The 19,676-nt window shown below is 38.3% G+C and overlaps 1 protein-coding gene across 1 annotated transcript in view; it reads right to left on the bottom strand.

The window, feature by feature from the left end:
- Window positions 1-19,676, bottom strand: part of Fbxo8 (F-box protein 8) — a 40,128-nt gene that overhangs the window by 18,098 nt on the left and 2,354 nt on the right. The window contains exons 2-3 of the mRNA XM_034520847.2: window positions 5,479-5,815; window positions 908-1,034 (exon numbers count right to left, since the gene is read on the bottom strand). Of these exons, the coding sequence (XP_034376738.1) occupies window positions 908-1,034; window positions 5,479-5,807 (456 nt within the window). The 5' untranslated portion in view covers window positions 5,808-5,815. The remainder of the gene's footprint in view (window positions 1-907; window positions 1,035-5,478; window positions 5,816-19,676) is intronic.

Here is a 19,676-nt window from a genome sequence, read left to right as displayed (position 1 = left end):
TTTAAAAATAACTATTAAATTAAGGTAGTTCTAGTTAATGTTTCCATAGAAAACAATGCATGATAAGTAGTAACTCCCAAGGAATACCATTTCCATTTGGATTTGAAGGTGTAAGTCCAGTAGATGTGTAAGCATTTCTAAACTCTTTTTATTTTCCAAGATACAGTAAAATAATAATAGAAAAAGTTGAAGGAAAATTTTTCTTCACATTTTGATCACTTTTAAATATTATAAAATTAAACAACATAATCAAGAAGAGGTTTTAGGAAACATGAACTTATGTTTGTAAAAAAATTATTATATTAATATACATGTATGTGTTTGTGCCACAATACAAATAGTGTGTAAGTTAGAAGGCAATTTTGTAGACTCTGTTTTCTCCTTTCACCTTTATATGGTTTCTGGGGATTGAATTCAGGCTACCAGACTTGAATGGCAAACTCTTTTATCTACTGAGCCATCTTGCCAGCTAAGGTCATCAACATTCAGCTTCTTGATAAAGGACATTAGGATGATATTTTCTGGAATTATCTCTAATACAAGTACTTCACTACTAAATAGAGTAAATGGGAAGATAATGCTGCAGATATAATTTGATGAATATATTACATGATTGCTCTCATTAACAAAAGTTTATACTCCCTGGTAATATGTTTCAGACCAGTAAATACGGTATACATCTCAAGAATCCTGACATACAGTATTAGCAGATAGACAGATTAGAATGTGACCAGGAAGAGCAAACAAAAGAGACTATGCCATCTAACAAGAACTGAAAGCTTGGTCTTTCAGAGACTGGAAAGGCATGTTCAGTTATGTTGAATTCCCCCTCAAGGTCACACTATTAGAAGCCTGCAACAAGATCATACCAGTTCACCTGAGGCAGATAAGCCTGCCCTCCACTTACCTCCTCTGGGTTGGCATTAAAGGTGAGGCTTCCCTCATCTAGCTGCATATACAGTTTTCTAAAAGAAAATCCTAAAGGTGGGTTCTTATTGTATATAGAACAGTGACCCCATGTGGATTTACACAACCTGTAAACAGAAAAGAAAGTAAGACAAAAGTTACTATGTTCCCTAAGATAAAGCATACATTCACATGATAAAATTCTGAAATTAAATGACACAAAATTAGATTTTGTGGCTGTCCAAACACTAAGAATGGAATCATATGAAGGAAATTTTGAGTGCTTATATAAAAGAAAACTTCCAAGGAAACAAGAGTCTTGTGACCTTGGTTTCTTCAAAAACATAGAATTGCTCTTGGAATATGTTTTGGGTTCCTCCCAAGGATAGCAAACAGAAGTGAATTTACATCAGATTATTCACTATAGCCACTATTGTTATTTATTTATATATCTATATGGAAAACATGTTTTTGCCACACAAGGCTTGTCCTTGTGACTGAACACCTTACTCATGTAGTTATTCTTAATATTTAGGGCATAAATTGTCTGATGCTCGGAATAAATTGGCTGTTGCATGAAACTTAAGTGTATCTCATTTTTAACCTTCATTCTCCCAGGTCCCACTGCCTTTCGAACAGTAAACATGTGTCTGCAAACTTTTATTTTAAGATTTGCACTTCTGGTTTCATAGAGTATAATATATTTGATACAATTAGCACTGAAAATTTCAGTCACAAAGATTAATCTTATTGGTGAATACTATCTGAAATTAAGCACAAGCAATCAAGAATAAGATCAATGACAGATGACAATCACCTAGAGATCACTAAATTACAGTCACTATGTTCAGCGTTTTAAATGCATTGGCTTTCCCAATCCTGACAACAGTTCTCCAATATCAGTGGACCACACAAGAAACTGAGACAAGCAAGTTCATAAACACTCCTCCATTGCTGGTGGGAGTGCAAACTTGTACAATCACTCTGAAAATCAATTTGGTAGTTTCTCAGAAAGTTGAGAATAGTTCTACCTCAAGACCCAATCCTGGGCATATATACAAAAGATGTCCCACCATATACAAGGACACTTGCTCACTATGTTCATAGCAGCTTTATTCATAATAGCCAGAAGCTGGAAACAACCCAGATGCTCCTCAACCAAAAAAAAAAAAAAAAAAAATGGTTCTAAATTTATTTATTTAATGGTTATTAATTTATTCACTTTACATCATAGCCCCCCTCCTCCCAGCCCTCCCTCACAAAGCCCCTCCTCCACATTCCCTCCCCCTTCTCCTTTGAAAAGAGGAGGGGACCTTTGGTACCAAACCATTTGAGCACATCAAGTCACTACAAGGCTAGGCAGGCACATTCTAGAAAGAAAATGTGGTTCATTTTCTACTACTACTCAGCTTTTAAAAACAAGAGAATCATGAATTTTGTAGGCAAATGGATAAAACTTGAGAATATTACCCTCAGTCAAGTAACCTATTCCCAAAAGGACATTCATGTACTCACTGATAAGTGGATGTTAGTCATAAATTACAGGATATGCATGCTAAATTCAACAGACCTAAAAAAGCCAAATCACAAGGAGGGCCCAAGGGAGGATGCTTTAATCTACTCAGAAGGGGAAATAGTCATCAGAGGTGGATGGAGGGTGGGAGAGGGAATAGGAGTAGGATGGGGGTGGGGATGAGGATGGGGGTAGATCAGGAGTATGGAGAACCAGGTAGAGAGGGCCTGGTGACTGAAAGGAAATCAGGGGCAGCTGAAGGTGGGTGAGCATCTCTAGGAGATGCCAGATACCTGGCATGGGGGAGACTTGAAGGAGTCTGTGAGAGTGACTCTAGATGAGACTTCTAGCAGTGGGAGATATGGAGCCTGAAGTGACCACCTCCTTTAACCAAGCAGGACTCCCAGTAGAGGGATAAGGACAGCAACTCACCCACAAAACCTTCCACTCAAAATTTGTTCTGACTACAAGATGTACAGGGACAGAGACTGAGGAAATGGACAACTAATGACTGGCCCATATTAAGACCCATCCCATGGGCAAGTGCCAATCTCTGACACTACTAATGATACTCTTGCAGACAGGTGCCTAGTATAACTGTACTCTGAGAGGCTCCACCAACTAGCTGACAAAAACAGATGTAGAGACCCATAGCTAAACACTAGACAGAGCTCAGGGACTCTTGTGGAAGAGTTGGGGAAAGAACTGGGGGAACTGGAGGGGATAAGGACTCTACTAGAAGACCAACAGATTCAATTAACCTGGACTCTCGGGGGCTCTCGGAGACTGAAGCACCAACCAAAGAGCACACATGGGCTGGACCTAGGCCCCCACACATATGTAGCAGATGTACAGCTTGATCTTCATGTGGGTCCCCCAACAGTTGGAGCAGGGGATGTCCCTGACTCTGTTGCCTGCCTGTGAATCCTGTTCCCATAACTAGGCTGCCTTGTCTGGCCTCAGTGGGAGAGGAGACCCCTAGTCCTGCAGTGATTAGATGTGCCAGGGTGGGTTAGTACCAAGGGGTGGGGGATACCCCCTTTTCAGAGGTCAGACGGGAAGGGAGGAATGGGGTAAGCGCTATTTGAGTGGGAGGACTGAGAGGAAAGGTCAGGGCTGTGATCGGGATGTAAAATAAATAAATAAATAAATAAATAAATAAAATGATCAATGGAATTTGTTTACTTTAGTCTCCAAAAGACACACAACTAATATGCATTCCTGCAACATCTAGATATAAGTCTTACTCAGAGTTTGCAATGTTAAACTAGTTGAGATTTATTGAGTCCATGCCAACTATGAAGTAACAGTAAATGTTGATCAAGGAAATTTGTCTTTGTTTTTCAAAAAAGAATACATTAACAACAAATTAAACGCAGCATAACTCTACAGCTCTGCACATCAACTGCTGTGAGGCTGAGCACGCTTAAGATGCCATTCCACATCCGTGATTTTTCATTATTACAAAGACGTGCAGCTGTTAAAGTTTTCATTCAACCTTGAAGAAGAACTGCATCTCATAATACACTATTTTCTGTAGCAAAGGATTATGTTTTTCAAATCTATACAGATGTATCACTTAGTATTTGAAAGCTAAATCATTTAGTGTAATGCCTCAGAGTTCTGGAATCTATCAGAGCACATTAAGACAAAAATACAGAAAAAATATTTTTAATATGTTTAAATGTCTTTAAAGCTCTAATGAAAAAATATTCAGACTGAATTTCACTAGTTTAGAAATGAATCTTGTTTTAAGTTCAAATACAGAATCAGCTGGGTGTGGCAGTGTACAACTACAACTCTAGCAATGAGAGGCTGAAACACGAGCTTCAGGACTTTGAAGTCAGTCTGGCTACAAACAAATGAACAATGAAACAAAACAAAGTTCAAATGAAATAACACAAATTATTTGTGGAAAATGCTAAGATGTAGGGGAAAGATGACCAAGAATAAGCCAGGTGTAAAGTATTAGTCTAATCTTTATAATACTTAAATCATTTAAAACTCACTTATTTTAAGCACTGCTATAAGAATTTGTACTCACACAGTATGACAAGGTCACAAACAATAAGACAGATTGTTTACGTATATTAGTTGATAAGAAATACTTTTATACAACAATCCAAAACCTTTGGAAGATCAAATCAGAAATGCTTCTACTGAAAATATACTTCCACTGGAATTTGGCAACTCCAATTAATTCATCAAATCTGTCAATTACCTTTCCATTCTAGGTACACGACTACTACTATTGATAAGTTCTTTATCATTATACAGGCTACTTTAAGACAATGAGACTTAAGTTTTGGGAAAGAATACTAGAAAATCTGAAATCTAGTAATTCTTCTAATTGGTAGCATTTTCAAGACTCAAAAGAAGAAAGAAACCATCATCAGAGTGGGAGGCTGTTTAGGAATAAATGAAATTAAAAAAAACAATTCTGTTTCTCAAAAGCTCATGTATTGTGGTTTAAATTGAGACTGATAAGATTAATTAAGATTTATGTAACAAACTGTCTTGTCATGGTTTTCCAGTGTTCACCTGATTTCAGAGATGAAAGGATTTAGAAAAAGCAAAGGTGAAGTTGTCATAATTTAAAAGTTGATGCTAGCAAACATTGTTAAATGGAAATATAAAAACACACATGCTCACTTTGAAAGCAACAAAGTCACTGTTTTTACTGATCTTTAAGTCTACCAAGCTTCAGATGATATTCTGGGAAATACAAACTTCACCAAAACATAAGGACTACACACTATAGATTATAAATTCTGACTCAGAATGGATATGCCTCTCAAATGACTGCAATTTTGATGGGCAATACCCTGTCTTGACTGTAACTTCTTGCTCTAAAGTCATTATCCCATTGTCTTCTCTGCTGTCTTTTTTGCAATATCAAAACTAACTGAGAAGATAACTCTTACTTATTTTTCTAAGATTTAGTAAAAAAAATTATTGTAAGCTCATATTAAAATTAATTACTTCACAATCATGCGTGCTATGAAAAAGAACATTAAACTGGATAGGGATCTTAGCTAAAATCGGTGAGTTTATCTTACCCTTGCCAGAGAAGTTCATCATTCGCGAGGTCTTGCCAAACACACGAAGCTAAGCAGAGGTCAGTTGCATTCAGGTAGGATAAGATGGTGAAGCTCAGCTCAGGAGGCAGCATTTCCAAGTTAATGAACCCTTCCTGTTCTTTAGCCTTCCTTGCCTTCAGAAGATGATAGATATCGATGCCTCCTTGGGCTTGTTTCCGGTGGCTGGTGTGAGAAATGTTGCCTGTAGCCACTCTCCTACTCTGTTCTCTGCTGAGGTAGCCTGTCTCACTGTAGGCTTCCTGTTGGAGATGCTGGTTTCTGACCACTCTCCAGAGTCCTTGACCCATCTGCAAGCCTAAGAGAAGGCCAGAAAGTAGTAAGAGTGACAAAGCAGCAAGCCATCTTTCCCAGAGGTATAACAAATCTCACACAACACATTTGTTTGTTGGAATTAGAAGTTCTTATTAAAGCATAATTTCAAAAAGAAAACAATCCACTTTTAAAAAGACTGGCAATGGCTCAGCTGCTAAGAGAGCTGCAGGGTATTATAAGGAAGAGCAGGGATGCTTTAAGTGGAGCAGTTGGGAGAGAGTTTAAATAGCTGGTCTGCTCATCGCCTCTCCACCAGCTTGCTCTCTAAAGACTTTTAAAATTCACAGGTAACATAATCATTTATTCATGTGGAGGGGGTTAAATTGCTGATGTCCTGAAAGCACAAGTTGTAGTCACACAAACTTATGGGCTAGTATTAAATCCAGCTCTGACTGGAGTCCAGGACTTCACTTAAAGTCTCCAGACCCTGCTTTTTATCACAACCCAGGCTCAGCTAAGCTAGTTCCTTTTAACCACACTCCCAGATGCATAATAGCTGTGATGCAGGCTTTCCATTTAATTCCTGCCAGTCTACACTTAGGCTGTAGACTGTAATAAAATGTAACACAGGCCCTGAAGTCCAATTCAAAACCTTATAAATTAGACACCTAGAATAAATTTCTCAGCAATAACTGCCTATTTGGTTTCATGGCTGCTTAAAAACAAAAATGCAATTGAAGGTAATTTTTCGACTCTTCTTCAAATATCTCTGTGAATTTGTCCAAAGCACCTGGAAAAAGACATAAGGAGGTGTGTTTCAGTCTCCCCCACCTACATGTCACCTGTCAGAACAGCTGTTAAATATCCTGGACTCCCCATGCACAAATATTTAGAAAGTGACTGGCCTAAACTTACTTGATATTGCTTTCAAAGCAAGGAGTTTTTCCTGAGAAAATAAACTAAGAAAAAAGCTAAATCAGAAAGACTATTTAATACAAATAATTTTGTGAAACTCTTTCACACAAAATATTCTTGTTTCATTAATTCAAACTGATTACTACTATTTCAAAATTTTTTAGAAAAAGAATTCTGATTTTCATATGAAGTCAGTAAGATAGTGAAATAATTTTCTTGGTATGATTTGAACCTGAGAGAGAACACAGAAAGAAAAAAAACTACCCATTAGACACACAAAACAAACCACTAGTTACCACTATGGAAAAGTCCTAGAAACAACTTCAGCATCCAGAAAAACTTCAAAATGTAGAAAACATTATTTTCTTAATTAAAAAGAAGTCATATGTATATTTACTAAATTTTTGTTATTATTGGGACAAACAAATTGAGGTTATAGATCAAATAAATTATCTATCTATCTATCTATCTATGTGTGTATGTATATATACACACACATCACACATACACGCAGACTCCCCCCCCCCCCCTTATATGAAATAGAGGTTACAAAGAGAAGCAAGATACGAATGATTTTAAAGTATGGAAAAATTTGTTTTTGCACAAAAAAGTACAAAAATAACTTTTCCCTTTGTAGCACACAAAATTAGATATCAGTTTAACCAGCCTCAAGATTTATTTTTTTGAATATTTTATTTACATTTCAAATGTTATCTCCTGTCTTAGTTTCCCCCCAGGAGAGACTCCCCACCCCATCTCCTCTCCCCCTGCTTCCATGAGGGTGCTCCCCCACCCACACACCCACACCCACCCTGGCATTCCCCCACACTGGGGCATCAAGCCCTCACAGGATCAAGGACCTCTCCTCCCACTGATGCCTGACAAGACCATCTTCTACTACATATGTGGCTGGAGCCATGAGTCTCTCCATGTGTACACTTCGGTGGTTTAGTCCCTGAAAGCTCGGGGGTGGGGTGGGGGGGGCTCTGGTTGGTTGATATTGTTGTTCTTCCTATGGGTTGTAAACCCCCTCAGCTCCTTCAGTCCTTTCTCTAACTCCTCCACTGGGGACCCTGTGCTCAGTCCAATGGCTGGCTGCAAGCATCCGCCTCTGTATTTGTCAAGCTCTGGCAGAGCCTCCCAGGAGACAGCAATACCAGGTTCCTGTCAGCATGCATTTCTTGCAAGCTGGTACAACCACTCTGGAAAGCAGTCTGGTGGTTCCTCAGAAAACTGGACATAGCATTACCTGAGGATCCAGCTATACCACTCCTGGGCATATACCCAGAAGATGCTCCAATATACCCAGAAGATGCTCCAACATATAACAAGGACACATGCTCCACTGTGTTCATAGCAGCCTTATTTATAATAGCCAGAAGGTGGAAAGAACCCAGATGTCCTTCATCAGAGGAATGGATAAAGAAAATGTGGTACATTTACACAATGGAGTATACTCAGCTATTATCAATGACTTCATGAAATTCTTAGGCAAATTGATGGAACTGGAAAATATCCTGAGTGAGGTAACCCAGTCACAAAAGAACACACATGGTATACATTCACTGATAAGTGGATATTAGCCCAAAAGCTTGGAATACCTAAGATACAATTCACAGAGCACATGAAACTCAAGAAGAAGACCATAGCATGGATGCTTCGGTCCTTCTTCGAAGAGAGAACAAAATACTCACGGGAGGAAATATGGAGACAAAGTGTGGAGCAGAAATGGAAGAAAATGCCATCCAGAGACTGCCCCACCTGGGGATCCATCCCATATATAGTCACCAAACCCAGGCACTATTGTGGATGCCAAGAAGTGCTTGCTGACAGCAGCCTCAAGCTTTAGAAATTAAAGTCATGGGGCTAGAGAGATGACTCAGTGGTTAATAGCACTGGCTGCTTTCCTTGAAGATTCAGGTTCAATTCCTAGCACCCACATGTGAGTTCACAACAATCTGTAACTCTAGTTCCAAGGGATCCAATGCTGACTTCCAGCCTCAGCAAGCACTGCATGCACATGGTGCACACACACATACTTTCAGGAAAACATATAAAATCAAAATATTAAGACAAACCACAATCTGGGAAAATATTTGTAAAACACATTTATAATAAAGGACCTGTATCCAAAACAAAAAGAAAACAAGCATTCCACTCATTCCTGGTGGAACTGCAAACTGGTACAACCACTCTTGAAATCAAACTGGTGATTCCTCAGAAAACTAGAAACAGTTCTACCTGAGGACCCAGCTATACCACTCCTGGACATATAGACAAAAGATGCCACACCATATCACAAGGATTTGTGTTCCACTTATGTAATAGAGTTCTCTAGAGTCACAGAACACGTGGAATGTCTTTCTTTATTGAGAGAATTTATTATGATGACTTAGTCTGTAGTCTAACTCCCCACAATGGTTAGCGTGAATGGGAAGTAGTTTCTTCATCCCACAGGCTAGTTGTTTCAGCTGGTCTTCTTTAGGAGTAGATTCCAACAGATGTGCTAAGAAGAGGAAATCTTCCTTCTCCCAATGTCCTTATGTAGATCTCCAGCTGAAGGTGTGGCCCAGATTAAAGGTGTGTACCGCCATGCCTGGATCTGGGACTTGTTTTGTCCCAGGCTGACCATAAACTCAGAGATCTCCTTGCTTAGTCTCCTGGGATTAAAAGCATATATACTACCTTACTTGGGCCTAAGTTTTTCATAGCCTTAAGATCTCCATGCCAAGATCCAGGTCAGAAATTTGTGTCTTCTTAGCCTCTAGATCTGGATAACAGGTGAGCCTCCAATTCTGAATTGCAGATTGGCAATTCAGATTGGCAACCAGGAATAGCTATTACAACTATGTTCATAACAGCCTAATTTGTAATAGCCAGAAGCTGGAAACCACCCTAACGTCCCTCAACCAAAGAATGGATACAGAAAATGTGGTGTATTTATACAATGGAATACTACTCAGCTGTTGAAAATAAGAACATCATGCGTTTTGTAGGTAAATGAGTAGAACTACATAAATATCCTGAGTGACATAATCCAGACTCAAAAAGACATACATGGTGTATACTCACTGATAAGTGGATATTAGCCAAAAAGTTTAGAATACCCATGATACAACACACAGACTGTATGAAACTTAACAAGAAGAAAGGCCTAAGTGAGAATGGTTCAATCTCACTTAAAAGGTGAAACAATAATCAAGGGAGGCAGAGGGAGGGAAGAACCTGGGCGGGAGAAAGGAGGGGGAGCGGAAAAAGTGGGGCAGGATCAGCTATAGGGATAGACAGGAGAGAAGCCCCAAGGGCCAGGAGAATGAATAGAAATAAGCACCAGAGTGGGGTGGGGGACCGGATTGGGGGGGGGTACCTCTAGAAAGTCTCAGACACCAGGGATATGAGAGGCTCCCAGGACTCAATCGGGATGACCTTAGCTGAAGTGCCCAACAGTGGGCACTGAAGAAACCACTCCCAGTAGATAAGACAGGGCCCCAGTGGAGGGATGGGGCAGTTCACTCATCTCAAAATTTTTGACCCAGAATTGTTCCTGTCTAAAGGAAATGCAGAGACAAAAATGAAGCAGAGACTGAACGAAAGGCCCAACTTGAGATCCATTCGATGCACAGGCACCAAACTCTGACACTACTGCTGACTGATACCAAGATGTGCTTGCAGATAGGATCCTGGCATGAATGTCCTCTCAGAGCCTCTACCAGCACATTACTGAGACAGATACAGATACAGATACAGATACAGATACAGATACAGATACAGATACAGATACAGATACAGATACAGCCAACCATTGGACTGAGGTCAGGAATCCCTATGGAAGAGTTAGGGAAAGGACTGAAGGAGGTAAAGGGGATGGCAACCCCATCCCCTTTTGTTTTGTTGTTGGAAGAACAACAGTATCAACTAACTGTACCCCTCAGAGCTCCCAGGGTCTAAGCCACCAACCAAAGAGCATACACAGGCTGGCCCATGGTCCCCTGCTACATATGTTGTTGAGGACTGCCTTGTCTAGCCTCAGTAGGAGGGCATGTTCTTTGGCATCTGTCCTGATGCCCCAGAGAAGGGCTAGAGAGGCGAGGTGGGAGTGGGTGAGTAGGTGAGCAACCTCTTAGAGGGAAGAGGAGGGGTGATAGAGTAGGGGCTCATGGAGGGGAGACCGGGAAGGGGGATAACATTTAAAATGTAAATAAATAATTTTAAAAATTAAAATAAAAGATTGGTAATGGATTAGCTGTTATGAGCACTTTCAACTCTTGCACAGGAGCAGTGTGTGGTTTCCAGCACCTGTGTCAGGCAATTTACAACTGCCTGTAGTCCAGCTCTAAGATCTGCTGTCTCTGGCCTTCATGAGCACCCACATAATCCTATATATAGAAAAACACTGGTGATTCTAATGCTTGTGAGGAAGTGAACATGAAGGCACATTTAGGATAGTCTGGTAGTTTCGTTTCTTTATTTTTTTTTTTTTAGCATTAATGATTTTTTAATTGGATATTTTCTTTATTTACATTTCAAATGTTATCCCTTTCCATGTCTCTCCTCTGGAAATTCCCTATCCCATGCCCCCTTCCCCTGCCTTTATGAGGGTACTCCCCTACCCACCCACCCACTTCCACTTTCCCACCCTGGCATTCCTCTATACTGGGGCATTGAACCCCACAGGACCAAGGGCTGCTCCTCCCACTGATGTCCAACAAGACCATCCTCTGCCACATACAAGCCAGGAGCCATAGGTCCCTCCATGTGTAAATACAGTTTGTAGCATGCAATCCAGCACTCACACTTCTTACATTTGTAAGTTAAAAATGTAAGTCCACATAAAATGTTGTACGTGAATGTCTGTAACAGTTTTATTTATAAGTGCTCATACTTAAAAGAAACTAAGGTATGCTTCAGCAGGAAAGTGCAGAAACAATGGCACATTTCATACAATGAAATAGCACTTATCATAAATACTTTCAACAGGGAAGCACAATGCTATTCAAAGCAGAAAGGTGTGCTCACTTGTCAAAGTTACCTGGTCAAAGAAAATCAGATGAACAGTGAGATCACCTAATATGCCAAGAATTTCAAATTGAAAAACACATTTTTTTTTAATATTTGCAAACATAAGTTTTAGTGTAAATATGAGTTACTGTGATTAAAATAATGGCTGGTTATTTATATGTACTATGGAAAATATATAATTGCATCTTAAAAATATTTTCATAAGAGTATAGGCTAGTTCCCATGTATATAGAAGTTACTTCTCATTATTTATGGCAGTGCCTTCTATACAGTTGTTATAAACACTAAAACAGTGATTATTCAACCACTGATCTGTGGAAAATGTAAGGTTAGGTTCAGGCAATGGCCAAAGAGGTAAATGAAGTGATGCAAGAATGGGTGGTCTCCTACAATCTTATGCAATCACAACCCCTGACTACCAGGTCCTTAGTTACTTACTCGCAGCTTACATTATCAAGTAATGTGTGTCTCCTGGAGACATTATATACATTTCAGGTTTAAGAGCAAAATAATTCATATCCAGTTCAGAATACATGTGTGCATTACAGCAATAGACAGGGAATTCTGAAATCTTACTCTCATGGCTGCTGAGTTACCTTGAACACTCAGTGGGAATGTGTCACAGGGACTGAAATATGGCTGTTTTTATTAACTTAATCATAAGAGTTTTATATTTTGGCTTCTTTATTAATGTTTCTTACATTTCAAGTTTAATGATCTGCTCCCAAACTTCTATGCTGTTATAGTAAAGTAGCTGGACTGACACAAATAGAAGCAAGATTTAAGATGGATTTGAAAAAAAGAAAACTTTTGAAAAATATTTACTTATAATCCATAAGCTCAATTAGCTAAAGCAGCCTTTAAAAATGAACAGCGTATGAAATGGGGCAGCCCATAAAGGAACCTGCTGTCAACACTGATGATCCATGTTGGATTCCCAGGACCCACGTGGTAGAAAAAGAGAGAAGACTCCTACAAGTTGTCTTCTTGTTTCCAATAGATGGAATGACAAAGGCACACCCACACACATACTAACGTACTCATACAAATATAAAACACACAAATAAAATACAGTCAAAATGAAAAATATACAGAGTATAACAACACATTTTTGCAATAGAGGAAAAGCTACACTCCTTTGGAGACATAGCCATTGATAGGCTCAAGCCCCAGAGCATAGCTCAATACTCATGTCTACATGGGTAGCACTAACTGAACTCCAGAGATTTTTTTCTTTACCTTTTCTTAATATCAAGGAAGAGGTAACATTCTATGATGGGGGTCATGACGGGAACTAGGGAGAACCAAAGTAAGGTAATAGTGGATGGCTATGACCAAAATACATGGTATACATGTATAAAAAATTCAAAGAATTATTAAGATATTATTTAAAAAGAGATAGATTAGTTTAGAATATTGCCGAGAAGGAAGCAGAAATGTATATGTCCTAAAGAACCCAAAAAGGTGGAGGACTCAAAAACAGGGACAAAAGGGAACACACATTCAGGGTGAGATGAATAATGAAAACCGGCGAGGTAATTCCTCGGGTCACTGTTTCTTTATTTGTATAATAAAGCTAGAAAGGTCTTCTTTGGGGCCATGATCGAGCAGTTAAGAGCATGTACTGGCCTTGCTCAGGACCTGAGTTAAGCTCCTAGCACCCATTCTGGGCAGCCCACAACTGCCTGGAACCCCATCTTGGTGGTATCTGATATTTTGGCTTCTGTGGACTCCTGAACACATATGCACATTATCTCACACAGACATACAACACATACACATAATTAAAAACTACATCCTTTTATGCATAATGATTACCAAACAACCCACCCTAAGTAAAGACCATGTAGGGTCTTTACTTTAAAGACCCAGCCCTCCTGGGGTCCATACATCTTATGTCAGCATTTTATTTTCACTTCGATCTAATGTGCAGTCATTAAAGTATTACTAAAACACATACATGATATTCTACAACTTTTTTCATTCAGTAACTTTTCAGTAAAACTTAACGATTTTCTATGTGTATATTTGTGCATTTGTTTTGTGTGTGTGTGTGTGTGTATACATTTGCACACGGAGGTCTGAAATCCTTTATTGCTCTTCTTTTAGTTAATGACACAGAAGCAGAAGCTTATGAATTTTGACAAGGATGGTTGGTCAAGGAGCTCCAGGGACCACCCCTCACCCAACTCTGGTTATACTTTTCACATAAGTGCTAAGGATCTAAGCTCAGGGTCTCATGCCTGTACAGCTGAGCCACTTCCCCAGCCCAATTATAACACTAATTTTAACAGCTATTACAAATCCACTCCACATACTGCATGTTCTATGAAGCTCCTACACTTTCAGAATATGAAGTTACAATGAAAAAGTTCATCTTTCAATTTTCACTTTTCCAGACCAACCAACTAGAGCTCCCAGGGTCTAAACTGCCAGCCTAGGAACACACATGGAGGGACCCATGGCTCCAGCCGTATATGTAGTGGAGGATGGCCTTGTTGGGGCATTTGTGGGAGAGGAAGTCCTTAGTCCCGTGAAGGCTGGATGCCCCAGTGTGGGAGAATTCAAGGGGAGAAAGGCGGGAGCAGGTGGATAGGTGGGGGCAAACCCTCATAGAAGCAGGAGGAGGGAGAATGGGATAGGAGGTTTCTGGGGGAGATGGGGAAAGGGGATAACATCTGAAATGTAAATAAATAAAATATCCAATAAAAATTAAATAAATAAATAAAATCTGCCAACAAAATCTGCCTCCCAGACATAGTTTTTCTATATAGCCCCAGTTGTCCTGTAACTCACTCTGTAGACCAGGTTAGACTTGTTGGAATTAAAGGTGCATGCCACCACTGCTGGGTAAGGCAATATTTCTTAAAGATGGACTGAGTTAGCTAAAGGCAAATTATAACAAAAACAATTATGATAGTTTGAAGAGGGAACCTTAGAATTAATTTGATGGTGTGCCTAATGGGCAGACGATGGACAATTTGGATATAAACTAAGAAGGGAAATGTTAAAAAACGTACAAATCTGCATAAATGACCAATGAAAACATAAATAAAAGAGAAGAGAACGCTTTTTTCAACATTGTAATCTTTAATAAAAACAAGGAATAATAGAGATAGAAGTCATTTCAAAACCTTCAGAGAAAAAATAATGCAAGGTATAATTATCAATAAATCTAGAATGGAATTTGAGAATTAGCAGAGTGACTCCATTAAGAAAAATTGCAAAACATTAAATAAAAGTTATTTTTGACATTTTGAGAAATATTAATGTCTAAATTAGTATGTATATGCATGTAATATATGCAGGGGCCCAAAAGGCCAGAAGAGAGCATTAAATCTCCTGCCCAGACATAAGCACTGGAGCCTGAACTCTGGTCCTTTTGAAGAGCAGAAAGTGCTCTTTAATTGCTCTTTGACCACAAGAATAATTGCCCCACCCCCCAAAGACAGAGAAAAACTTTTAAAGAAAAAAGAAAAAAATATATATCCATGTATTCCATGTGTTGTTTTGAATGTGGAGATTTAATTCTTAGACTTTCTGGTCTTGTTCCCTTCCTTTTGTTCATAGTATTATACCAGAAACATTGCTGTAATACTCAAAATAAACATTAACCAATAATATTGTTTCAGTGCTATAAATCAGTTTATTTACTACTCTGTAACAACCACTCAAAACTTTTATATATCATTAAGCCTTAATTCTCACAATCATCTTCAAGGGTCAATGCATAGACATACATACTGGTAAGATGCCCATATACATAAATAAAAAGTAAATCTCAGAAAATAAAGGAATTCTCAAACCTAGAAAACATTACAGAGCAATTAGCTCTTGCAGGTTGGCATGCCCCAGGGGGAACCTGCTGGACAGGGGTCTGGGTGGGTCTAACCTGGATGTTCGTGGTGCAGAAGGCCTGGTGAAAGCCTGGAGAGCTGTGGCTGGACAATGGCACTCAGGGGACAGCTTGCAGCTCAGGGCAGCTGGGCATGCCCCAGAGGACCTGGTTTTCTACAGTTTACTTCCAGTATATGACTGCATTAAAAAAAAAAAAAAAAAGATGCCATTTTGACTGATCTCTCTCTCTCTCTCTCTCTCTCTCTCTCTCTCTCTCTCTCTCTCTCACGCACACGCACACGCACACGCACACACACACTCACGGGATGAGCCTTCTTAGATCACTCACTAATTAAGAAAATGCCCTGCCCTGCGGCTGGATCTTAGGTAGGCATTTCTCAGTTGAGGTTCCGTCCTTTCAGACTCTAGCTTGTGTCAAGCTGACATCAAACTAGCCAGCACACCCAGCAATGACGAACGGTTCACATTCAGTTAAAATCTATACAGAGGCCAACAGGAACAGAAGAGTCTCTCAAACTCTGATTCTAATGATTTATTTTTTTCCTCAGGCAATCTGATTCCATAAAGTTCTTTTGTGATAACTGACAAAACATGAGTCATTTCATTTAAATTCTCATTGTATGATGCTATTTTTTTCACTATGTTTTACATCTCAATAGTGAAAGTATAATCTGTAAATAAATGTCCTAACTCAAATAAAGTGCTAACATACTATGTTTAAAATACAGATTCAATTAAATTTTAAGGAATTATTAAAGAAAATTTACATATCCTTTTTTTTAAAAGAGCTTTTCTCAAACAGACCATAACAACTTCATGTTTCACTATTTTAGGTCTTAAAATCTTCAGCTGTCATGAAGTGGTATTAATAGAGTAAGAAGTGTGAGTCTGAGAGAAACTACTTTCAGTGAGGCACTCAGAATCAGATTGGCAGCCAATAATTTATGTCTGGACACCCACAAATATAGACAAATAGACCACCAAAGTTGTTTGGAGTAGACAGGTAAAAAAAATTTTAAGAAACACCTGATAACCAATCACAGTCCTAAAATTTAGAGTCCACAGTTCAGAGAAATGAAGGAAGGTCAGTCCACAAGGTGGTCTTTCTAAAGAGAAAAGGGAAACAGTTAAGCACTAAGAGGTCACAAGGTACATGAAACACATAAAAGCCCCACTCATTAAATTTAGAGATCTGGTCCTGAACGAGCAGGTTTTTTGTTTTTTACTAAAAGGCATACCATTTGTGGGTTGCTTTAATCCAAAAAGATTTACAATATTGCCTTGTTTTCTAAAGTTCGCCCCCACCTCCACCCCTACCTCTTTAATTTCTTCCTATAAGTGCTAGCAAAATAGCATTTAAATGAATGCAAGAAAATGAAAACATGTTATGTAAACATAACCACAAATCTGAGAAGTTTAGGTTTATTCAATTTCTTCAGTTTGCTTTGACCCAAACATGATGTTGTTTTAACTAGTACATACAATTACTGTACCATATTGCTCACAGATACCAATTTAAAAAAAAAAAAAAAACTGGTTCTCCTTTTCCAGAATTACTATTCACCCAGCATGGCTGTACCAGCACCCACAATGATGGCACATTCTTGCCTACCCCCTCAATACACGTTACCTAACGTATTAAAACAAAATACTGAGGGTAACCTGAACTAGGGAAAAGAGTCAGAAATAAGATGATTTTTATCTAGACTACTTCCATAACAAGTTGTGAGAACCAGGCAAATCTCTTAAAATCTTGAAGTCTGTTTTCTCACAATATTTGGTTAAAATTAGGGTTCTGAGCTTGATACCCCAAATCTCTTTCAGCTATACATTATTTTGTTTGTTTGTTTATTTCCAGAGATCCATGCAATTAATAAATAAATGTAAGATATCCAAGTAGGGAACAAAAAGTAAAACCATCTCTGTTTGCAGGTATGACCTTACATGTAGAAAACACTAAAGATTTTGCAAAACCAAAGTAAAACAGAACTGAAATTCACAAAAGAAGCCACACTCATGTTACAGATTCATTCACAATGCTGACTGATTGGAACTTTGTGACTATGGACAGCTGGGATGTAGATATTCAGAATCAAATTATCTTGAACTATCATTAATCCCCTAATAGCCATCTATTGCTCACTGTGTCTGACCTAACATGTGACTGTCACATAAGACATTTTGGGATGTAGTAACTTAATAGAGCAACAAACTTCAACCAAACTGCTAAGCATGTATCACACAACATCTGAAATCTGTGGCAGAGATTTTCCTGATTTATTACAGCCTGCTTTCCTCATAATTCTATCCTGTATTTGAAAAGGGCCTTGATCCAGACTTTCTTTTGCTCTATAGCTATAAAAATGTTAAAAAAAAAAATGTTACAGGCTGGAACACAGTAGTTGAAATAACCTGAAGCCATGTTTTCAGAGTATGGAGACATGTTTGGCTCCAGAATAACTATCTTTTATTCTCTTTGACATGAGAGCTGTGTTTTTGTGTCAAAACCAAAACAAAACACCTTATAATTAACAATGAATTCAGCAAAAAGGCAGTAATCTACGTCAACAGAAAAGATTAGTTGCACTTCTATACACTAATAAACAATCTGAACAGAAAATTAAGAAGATAATTTCACTTACAAGAATACAATATTCAGACGTTAATTTAACTAGTCAGGTGACTGGGCACTTCTACAATGAAATGTACAAGCACTGCTGATAGAAGTAAAAGGGAAATAAATAGAAATACATTCGTACTCATGAACTAGAAACCTTAATATTGTTAAAATTTCAATACTACATAAAAACAATCTACATGATACTGCTAACATGAAGTACTTCGTATAGACAAAATCATAGACTGTAGACTAGGATTGCCAGGAACTGGTGAAAGGAATTGGGAAGGGGTAGTTGATGGACATAGGCTTTTAGCTGTATAAAATGTAAGTAATTATGGAGGTGGAAGGTGGAAATAGTCACAAGCCACTATAAATATATTGAATATCATTGACCTGGATAAACTGATAAATTTTATTTTGTGTGCATTGCTTTACCACAACTGAAACTTGAAAGACAATTCCACAATTGTGTAAAAACAAAAGAGGAAAATTACCAAAAACTGCACACCATGGGAAGATGGTAAAGGCGGTGAGTTTATTTAGTGTCCATTCTTCCCACTGCTTGTCTCTCCAGCCCACCACATCTATAAATAACTAAGCAGTATGGGCAGAAAGGCTAAGTGTGGTTTACTTCTTAAAGCTGGCTTCTTCATTCAAATGTTTAAACAATCCTATCTATATGCACTCTATTCTGGAAGAATATATACATGGATAATTCTAGAATTAAGCACCTTAAATTCGTTGCTCAAACTTGAACTGCATATATTTGTTTTGTTGTCAATAGACTTGAATAATATTTTGCAAATAAATAAGGATTTATAGTATTTGTCAAACTTGGGAAGAAGCATGGACAATTTTAATTAATGAATTAATGAGAATCTGACAAAACTGGGAATCGTGTTTACAATCAAAACAGTCTTGACTTTCTTGTGAAGCATGAGTGGTAAAGGTTATTGTTCTTTTTTAACCCTATGTTTTAATCTCATCACATTCAAAGCTTTATAATACACTATAAACCAACATACCTATTAACAGAATGCTGACTAGATAAAAATAAGTGCACCCCAAACAGTTTTATTTACATTTTAAAAACCTTTGAATCATATGACTTTAAAGGCTATGAAAATTGTACGTATTGCTATTGTTAAGACCCTTGAATATAATTCTATCTTGAAAAGCCCAAGACCTGGGTGTGTACCTTCGTTTTCATAAGTCCCTCTCTCTCTGTCAATGCTCCTACTAAATCTATATTAAATTTAAAATAAACCTTGCTCCATAATTCTCATCCTAAGTGTTGTTGCTGCTGCTGCTTGTTTGCAGCAAGGTAAATATTCTGGCTACAGTTGAGTAGAGGTCTCTGCAGAGCACTGCTTGGGCTGATAGACGTAACAACATGAGGTACAGTCCACGCTATTACCCACTCCCACTTGCCATCTAATGCTATTTTTTAAAAATCAAAGCACATTTCCAAAACACACTTCTCCCACCTCCT

The sequence above is a fragment of the Arvicanthis niloticus genome, chromosome 16, assembly GCF_011762505.2.
Source record: "Arvicanthis niloticus isolate mArvNil1 chromosome 16, mArvNil1.pat.X, whole genome shotgun sequence".
Classification (NCBI taxonomy): domain Eukaryota; kingdom Metazoa; phylum Chordata; class Mammalia; order Rodentia; family Muridae; genus Arvicanthis; species Arvicanthis niloticus.
The sequence above is the reverse complement of the archived record's forward strand: the minus strand, read 5'-3'. Positions and strand labels throughout refer to the sequence as shown.